At 34.0% G+C, this 8803-nt stretch overlaps 1 protein-coding gene across 1 annotated transcript in view; it reads left to right on the top strand.

Moving 5' to 3' along the window:
* The first annotated feature begins 8505 nt into the window (after positions 1 to 8505).
* Positions 8506 to 8803, top strand: part of LOC108572585 (peptidyl-tRNA hydrolase ICT1, mitochondrial) — a 904-nt gene continuing 606 nt past the window's right edge. The window contains exon 1 of the mRNA XM_017934847.1: positions 8506 to 8728. Coding sequence (XP_017790336.1) covers positions 8570 to 8728 — 159 coding nt within the window. The 5' untranslated portion in view covers positions 8506 to 8569. The remainder of the gene's footprint in view (positions 8729 to 8803) is intronic.

Below are 8803 nucleotides of genomic sequence, written 5' to 3'. Positions count from 1 at the left end.
TAATACAACTTTCTTTTTCATTAAACAATCGAGTAACTTCCAGAAAAAACTCTTCCGTCCAATCGAGAAGAAATTTTTAATTATTTAGTTTCGACTTTATCGTGATAACATGCAATACTTCCAACCGGCAGAAACGTAATTTCGAAAAACACTGCAATATTCGCGAATAAGATAACATTTAAAGCTACTGAATCTTTTGTATATTAGCAGCACGGAAATAATTTCTTTCGTCGTGGTAATTTAGCGAAATTATCATCTGGATACCGATCTCTTCCAAGAAAACGAGCATTACTCAAAATGACAATTCTTTGACGAGAAATTAATGGCAGCTCTCTGGTCGTCGTTCAAGCAATTTCATTCTAATGTACGCTACACTCTTAAATATTTTCAATGAAACACGTGAATGAGAAAGAAGTACGAATAAAATGAAGACACCGTGTATCATTCATGCGGCAAATGCGAGTGACGTAAGAAATATGTCTTTTGTTTCCGTTTAATACTATACAACCAAGATGATTTATAATTTCCACTCGTACGTTCTTGTAATTCAACGAATAAACGGTTCTCGAGAAAATTTCACGATTAAACAGTTCTCGAGAAAATTGAACGATTAAAATAGAATATGAGTTATTTCAATTTTCATTCACAACTACGGAAGTGAGGAAATTTTACAAACACATCTGTACGACAATATTTGCTCTTGCAATTAACATTTTTCTTTGTTGCTCCGCGAAGAATTTTTACTCGGTATGTTCTCTTATTGTTCGTTTCAGTCCTACTTTGCACTTCTGAGATCGTATTTCTCTGAACTTCTGAATTAATGAGCCACTAAGAAGCCAAAATAAACTCCACCTTTTGAAATTCTTTCAACTTTAATATCAAAGCACATACTTGGTTAATGTTTTCATAAATAAAATAGATTTAATAAATTCCATTTGACGAAATTGGTCACCTTGGCTTCTGAGTGGCTCTAATTTCAATTATTTATATCATTTCTTACGTTTATTTCTCACACTGGTGAAAGAATGAATAAATCTAGACGATGATGAATTAAGTGTAACATTCACGAGTTAAAGATAATCTGTTAAATAAAACAGAACAACATGCAGCTTTCTAAAAAAGTTCATTATCATATCTCGCTAAAAGTGAAAGAAAAAAAAAAGGATAAAAGTGCTAAAATATTACGTTTCTTTCGGTACTTAATTCTATTCCTATTCAAACTCCGAGCAGCTGAACGAAAGTGTAAAAATTTTTGATTGGCAAATTGCCTATAAGGATTTTTGCTAAATTCCATCGATAAAAGGTGACGAATATTAATATGACATTTAAAGAATACAAGCGTCGGTCATTTCTCTGAAAGTCGACGAAGATTATCGAAACGCCTACGAATTTGAACTTGCATATTTAGTAAAAATGTCCCTTTGAAAACGCATGAAAGTCGACTCGAATTCGACTCTCTCCTAACTTTCTCGATAAGCTTGCCGTAGCGACCTGTATACGTATACTCCTTCATTAAAATAATTTTGTCAGAAAGACCAAAGATCGCATGCTCCACGTTCGATAAGCTATACTTACGGCGGCGGCTATGTTTGACAAGTAGAAAAGTCATATTACACACGTTTCAACCGTGTTACATATTATAATTTCATCATTACCGGGGTAACGTTACATTAGGTTAAAGACTCTTTTAGCATGATCGTAACAGAAAATTTAAGAAGCTGGAAGAAGAGCTTAACTATACTTGCAAAAAGAGAAGTAGAGATATGAAGAAAGTGAGAGAGAGAGAGAGAGAGAGAGAGAGAGAGAGAGATGGAGAGATAAAGAGAGGGATAGAGAGATAGATAGAGAGAGAGAGAGAGAGAGAGAGAGAGAGAGAAAGATGGAGAGATAGAGAGATAGAGAGAGAGAGATAGAGAGAGAGAGAGAAAGATGGAGAGATAAAGAGAGGGATAGAGAGAGAGAGAGAGATGGAGAAATAAAGAGAGGGATAGAGAGAGAGAGAGAGAGAAAGATGGAGAGATAAAGAGAGGGATAGAGAGAGAGGGAGAGAGGGGGAGAGAGAGAGAGAGAGAGAGAGAGAGAGAGAGAGAGAGAGAGAGAGAGAGAGAGAGATGGAGAAATAAAGAGAGGGATAGAGAGAGAGAGAGAGAGAGAGAAAGATGGAGAGATAAAGAGAGGGATAGAGAGAGAGGGAGAGAGGGGGGGAGAGAGATGGAGAGATAAAGAGAGAGAGGGAGAGAGAGAGAGAGAGAGAAAGATGGAGAGATAAAGAGAGGGATAGAGAGAGAGAGAGAGAGAAAGATGGAGAGATAAAGAGATAAAGAGAGAGAATCATCGATAGGGAAGCTGTTCCACTAGCTATCGCTTGTGTTTGTGAGTTCTTTTGTCATGACACAAGTATCTTTTTGATCTAAGAAAGAAGCATGGCTCCTTTGTCGAAGGTACATACTTCGTATCAGAGTTCTTATTGGGAAGAGAGATTGAGTGGCTTAACCCCTGCACTCGTTGTGCAGAATATGGTCTATATAGATGTGACAAAAGAGAAATTGTACGTTCATTTTGATCTCACTTCAGCTTCAATCAGCTTCCATTTAAGTCGGACGATTACTAAATAAAAACAACTCGAGCTATTATATACGATTTCTGTTCAGTCGTACATACAATATTGACCGTACTTTGCGCCACGAAGGTGACTCGTTATTATGCGGCAAAGGGTTAAGTCACCTAATCTCTCTTCCCAATAAGAACTCTGATACGAAGTATGTACACGTATATGTAGCGAGTTAAAAATTGTAAGGGCAAAGAATTAATTACTACGGTACAGATAACGAGAAGTAATACGTCAATAATTCATCGCATCTGGCAGCCACTCTTGTTCGAGTAAACGTTAGTTAAGTAATCCTAAATGCAAATGTAACAATGAAAGCGAAAACCAACCGTATCGTGTGGCAATGTAGTCTTTATGAAACTCAAAGGGCAAAGGTAATTAAAAATTGGCAAAAGTCAAGGTTTCAACTGCTTTTAAATGTAAAAATGTTAGTTGCTAAACCGAATATCGTAGCATGTCTGCATCTTTTTTACTTTTTTAAAGGAACGCAAGTGATTGAAGTAAACCTAAGAATTGCTTCGTTAAGATCGTAATGTAACTTTAGCTCCTGCATACTTATATATTTACACATGTATGCATAAACCTCCATTGAGATTTCCTAAATAAAAAAATTAGAACACATTCACATAGGGACATTAAATTTCAAAGTCTCACGTGCCAATTCTTCTGATAAAACTCCGATTAACACGATTTGTCCGATTACCATTTTCGAATCGATTCGTAATAAACTGATTTTGCATTGCAACACCACGGTTATTCTTAAGAAAAATGGTGCAACCATTCGGAATATTCCGCAGAGGAAAACGACACACTGTCTCGTAACGAAGTTCTGTTTGCACAGCTGAAGCGAAAAAGCGGGAAACATCGAAAGAAAAGTTCACCGCGGAGGGTATGCACTCTCTGCGCAACAGAGAACACGTGAAACAACCGCAAGTAACAACAAACAATCGCGCAAACCGATCCGGCAAACAGTCGCGAGATACTTGCAAAACAATCGATCAGCCTCTCACCAAGCTAAATACCATCTCCTCCAAATCCATCAAAATCCGTAAAAACCTGCATTGTAATGAAAACAGACGAACTTAAGTATGTATAAACAGTAACCTACGTATAGTCAGGTTTGCGTGTCACGGGGATATTTTACTCGACGGCCGTATCGCGGATTACACAGTCGCCTGTAAGATAGACGGTATACCACGTGAGTTACCACCGAGACAAATCGTGTGTCCGTGTAAGCACTTAGCCGTGCACGCGCGTTCCACCAGGCTGCGATCACGCGCCAAATTGTGCAATCCCTCTTCTCCTTTTTTCTCTACTCCTAGAGCCCGTTCCCTTCTTCGCTTCTTCGTCCACCACGAGCACGGCGGGTATCTGTCATTATCGTTCGACGAGGTACCGACGATGTCGCTTGGAAAAACGTAAATTCGTTTGTGTACAGGTACGTACCGTTACCTAACGGAGCAGGAACGACCGACGTTACGTCAAACGGCGAGACGAAAAATCGAATCGTCGTTGCGTAAAGGCACACACGTTGCTCGTGTAACGTTACGGTAATTATGACTTTGTGTCAATAATGTAAACGACAGCGGGTACTCCGATAATCACGAGGAGGCGTTTTCGTCATTCACCGTGTCTCGGGAACTCGTTCGATTGAATCACCGTGTGATTCCCGTCTGGGGGGGAAATTTTGCTACACCGACAATCTCGATCGTATGAATGAACGAGGGATTCTGCAGTTACAATATATAGGGTGTCCGAATTTTTTTCTGATCAAACTTTGACAGCATGTTCTATGGGTGTAAGTGAGAGAAAAATGTTATATGAACATAGGTAGTTTGAAGCTTCTTTGAAAAGTTACAGCGATAATACGAAATAGGAAGGGAATGGTAATGGATTTGAGGTTATGTTACAAAATAGGAATAGATCAGAGATATGTGTATCTAGTCTGTTTATGCGGGCTGTATATACGATCTGAGGTTGTTAAAGGTGCTGAATGTAGCTTTTGTCAGCGCCATTGTTGTCTTGTATCTTAGCAACCGCAAGTTCGACGTGTTTCTTATTATTGTTATAACTTTTTAACGAAGCCTCAAACAACCTATGTTCATATAACATTTTTTTCTTACTTGTATCCGTAGAACATACTGTCGAAGTTTGATCGGGAAGGCACGTATCTCCTAAGCAGCCTTACTAACGAGTACACTTACCATTCTTTCTTTTTTCAATGTAGAAGTTTCTACAGCAGCTATTAAAATCGTATTATTGTACAGTGAACTTTGGAGATATTTTCAGATTCTATAATGATCGAACGAGTTATGAAGGCTGCTATTGTTGTTCTTGTTGGAACATGAATAAGGTTTCCTCGAATACTACTATGTTACGAGAGCGTCGAAAAGGATATTTTATACCAATTCTTTAAGTTCTACGTTTTTTGAATTTGGAACACTTCAGATCAGATCATTTTATTCATGTTTGAAGATAAAAATTTCCTTTGATATTATTACCGTAATTAAAATTTTCTAAAATTAAACTTTTCGATTATGATCGATGTATACCTTATAAACACACACTTTCGTGAGCCAAATATTTAAATTTTATCAATCTCTCCTAGAAATACATTAATATTATTTGAATAAACTTAAGGAGAATCTCACTTTTGCAACGCAGTAGTAAAGTTTTTTACGACTGTTTTCGAAGATACTTAACAACCAATTAATTCAGATCTGATAACATTTTAAAAAATGTACTAAAAAAAGAATCCTCTGAAACAAAAATTTCAGTTTTTATAAATAAGACAAAATCTCAAATTTGGCGAGGTAATAAATATTAACTAAGCGCGTGCCTGTTTAACATATAGATTGCTAGGCTAAAAATGTAACCTCTTTCTGACAAGAAAACAAATATTTTACATTAATCTTTTTAGAATCAGCGATTTTTAGGGAGCACTTGCTAAAAAGCTCGGAAGATCCTTGCAACAAAAACGTTGAAATCTTTAAATTAAATTAAAAGATTGATTAAACTAAAAATTCAAGAAACTAGCCAAAATGCCTACTTTTAATTATTGAAATAACAAGTAAAATGCGCAAGTGGTAGATTTGTGAGAAAAATAGAAGAGGACAAAGTTTCAATGGCTTGAGTAGATTTTGTATTCTGTTCTATTCTATTATATTCTTGCTATTCATTATGTTCCCGTATTTCTTCCTTTTTCGCGACTAACTGTAAGTACAAGATCAAACCTATTTCGCAAAAGAGGTTAGGTACACGGATCAGGCTCACGTGGTACGCGAGGTAGCATGTCGATGGATAATCGTTTTGCATAATCGATAGGTTCGGTCGATTTTATGATTTATCGTCCTGTGGTTTTTCGTCGGTGCAATAACCAGTAACACCGTAAAACGGCGGCCTTGTCACAGTATTTAGTCGGGAAAAACGCACAGCCAAGTTAAGAAGTTTGGCGTCCTTGTGGCAGATCGCTTGTCAGTTATTACCGTCTTTTCCAGAATGCGTTTGTGCAATCCTTCGGACGATTGCAAAACCACGATTACGCCAATAGTTTGAGTACTATACAACAATGCGCGCTTTTAACCCTTTAGATATTTTAAACATCGCCTACGATATCGAATATCTAATTTATTTATTTGTTTATAACGTATTTATAAATTTAGAATATTTTTCTATTGTCTTATTTATTCTTTCTACTTTTCTATTTAGAATATTTTTCAGTTTTTCTTTTTTCACTTATTTCAGTGTCTTTCTGAACTTCGATTTTGAATTTTCTAACCTATAATTTTTTCTATTTTTCTATTTACTTTTGATTAATTATTAGTGTTATACTACTTTCACTATTTTTCCCTGTTATATTTCATTTCTTTATTTCCTATTATAATATTCCTCGTTCTGCTATTTTATTATTGCTAGTTTTCTTATTTTACCATTTCTCACTTCTCATATTTCCCTTTTTTCGTGCCTTTCTCTATTAATATTTCTAACCTTTAACCTATCATATTTTCGCTGCTTGTTACGTTCCTATATTTCTTGCTCTTTATTTCCAATATGGCTCATTTCCTGCACTGTTTGTTCCTGCTACCTATTTCTTTTCTTCCCTGTAGTCCCTGCGCTCGATATTTCGCATTTCTTATATTTCCTTCATCTCCTTATTCTCATATAGCCTGTTACGTATTTTTCGATATTGCGTATTCCGATTTCAATAATTCGTACTTTGTCTCTTTTTCACTTTTCTAACTGTGTATCTCTTATTCTTATACACTTTCCATAACCTCAATTCTCAATATTCCATGTTTTTTCATTATTAGAATTTTCTACTTCGATATTCTGTATAAAAATTCTTACTATGTTACTACTTTAAAATTTATATATAATGCAATAATCATTGATGAATAATCATAAAAGCATTAACTGGAACATCGGTAATAATGGCATAGAAATAATAATAATGGTATGTAATGAAACGTAACGCTATTTTAATGAAAGTACACGTTATTCAAATGACACACTAGCCAACGTATTAACAATTCCGAAATTAATGTTACATTACTTTAAAATTGCAATGTTTACTACACCAATTTCATGCCATAATATTTACCACTATTGCATGGAAAGCTTTAAAGTAAATTGTTAATATTCCTCATTTTGTATTGCTGTAAGACAAACGGTGGTAGCCTTGTCTAGTTCATTACTCCCTGGTGTGTAATTTTCTAGTAAAACATAACCGCAAACAAATGTATATCAACTGTTACGTTGATTTTACGATACGGTCGTTCGCACTCACTGTGAAATTTAACATCTAATAATTATTTATCCGTGAAAAATATTCCATTAAATAAAATATATGTATTAAAATTCATGCAATATACATATGTATGTACATAATTTGTACTTGTATAGGTATATCAATTCTGTTCAAATATAGGTTAGGTTCTATGACTTCACAAACTAATTATTAATATTTAATTAGATTAGTATTTGTTTCAATTTAATTAGATTAATAATTAATAAACTGTTACTTATATAAAACGAAATATATGTTTATATGTTTCATGAAATATTAAATTAAATATGAATTATTTTCGAGTAATTCGTTGAAAATTTTAAATATAACTATTGTGCTTGTTCAATAATGAAATATAAGACATTTAGAATAGAATTTGTAGTAGTAGATAAATTGAGTTAGTTGAAAGATTTATGAGATGTAAAATGATACTTTATGTGATACGTACAAATATTAATATTGGAAATATAATTAAATATTCATTGTAATATTCTAACATATTACACGGTATTTGACTAATATTATTTACTACTCCATTATGAAAATACTGATTTGATTCTATGATTATAAATTTGTTCTAATAATTCATATGTTATTTTTATTTAACATTCGTACAATGTTACGGTTTGTAGGAATGTCAAATTTTGTGTATTCACTATTATTCGTCGTATTATTCGTTATTGTGTATTCACGTTATTCGATGCTACAAACTGCGTAATAACAAATCACTTATAATGAAAATTACTATTTTATGAACATCTCAATCAATGTATAAAACATGTTGTACGGAATAAACTAAATTTAAATATGAAAATTATTACATCGTATATAGGAAAGCTTACATGCAGTAATTCTTTAATTGAATCGCATAACAAAATTGAAACACTTACATGAATAGTTGTATCTATATTCAATCGTCTCGATACACGAGTAACATTTTAACTTACTATTTAACAAATTACGATAAACACTGTTTTAAATTGCAACCACATATCACTTACATTGTTCGCCGTTGTTAGGTAAAGAAGCAACTATTTTTAAAAATTCGATATACTAAAAGTCTGCGAGAATCGATTCTCGAATATCTAGAAGACTAGCTATGTTCAGACGATAAATTCATCGTTACGACGGTTTAGGTTATGTTACACGATTTTAAAACTTAAAGAACAAACAAAATGAATATTGCCTGTAGGCGATGGATTCGAATTTTTAAAACAGATCTAACGTTTCAATATCACTTTTGTATGCTTGGAAAAGCACTTAACTATAAAAGTGCTTATTCTCTTGACAAACTATACCCCACGAGTAATTTGAAAATATTTACACCAACCTTTGTAAGTTTATTATTATTATTTATGAATATATCTACAGCAAAACAATCTGAATGTTATAATTTAATATTACTAAAT

This window comes from Habropoda laboriosa, unplaced genomic scaffold, assembly GCF_001263275.1.
Source record: "Habropoda laboriosa isolate 0110345459 unplaced genomic scaffold, ASM126327v1 scaffold147, whole genome shotgun sequence".
NCBI classification, from domain to species: domain Eukaryota; kingdom Metazoa; phylum Arthropoda; class Insecta; order Hymenoptera; family Apidae; genus Habropoda; species Habropoda laboriosa.
Note: the sequence above shows the minus strand (reverse complement) of the source record. Positions and strands in the feature narration are given on the sequence as shown.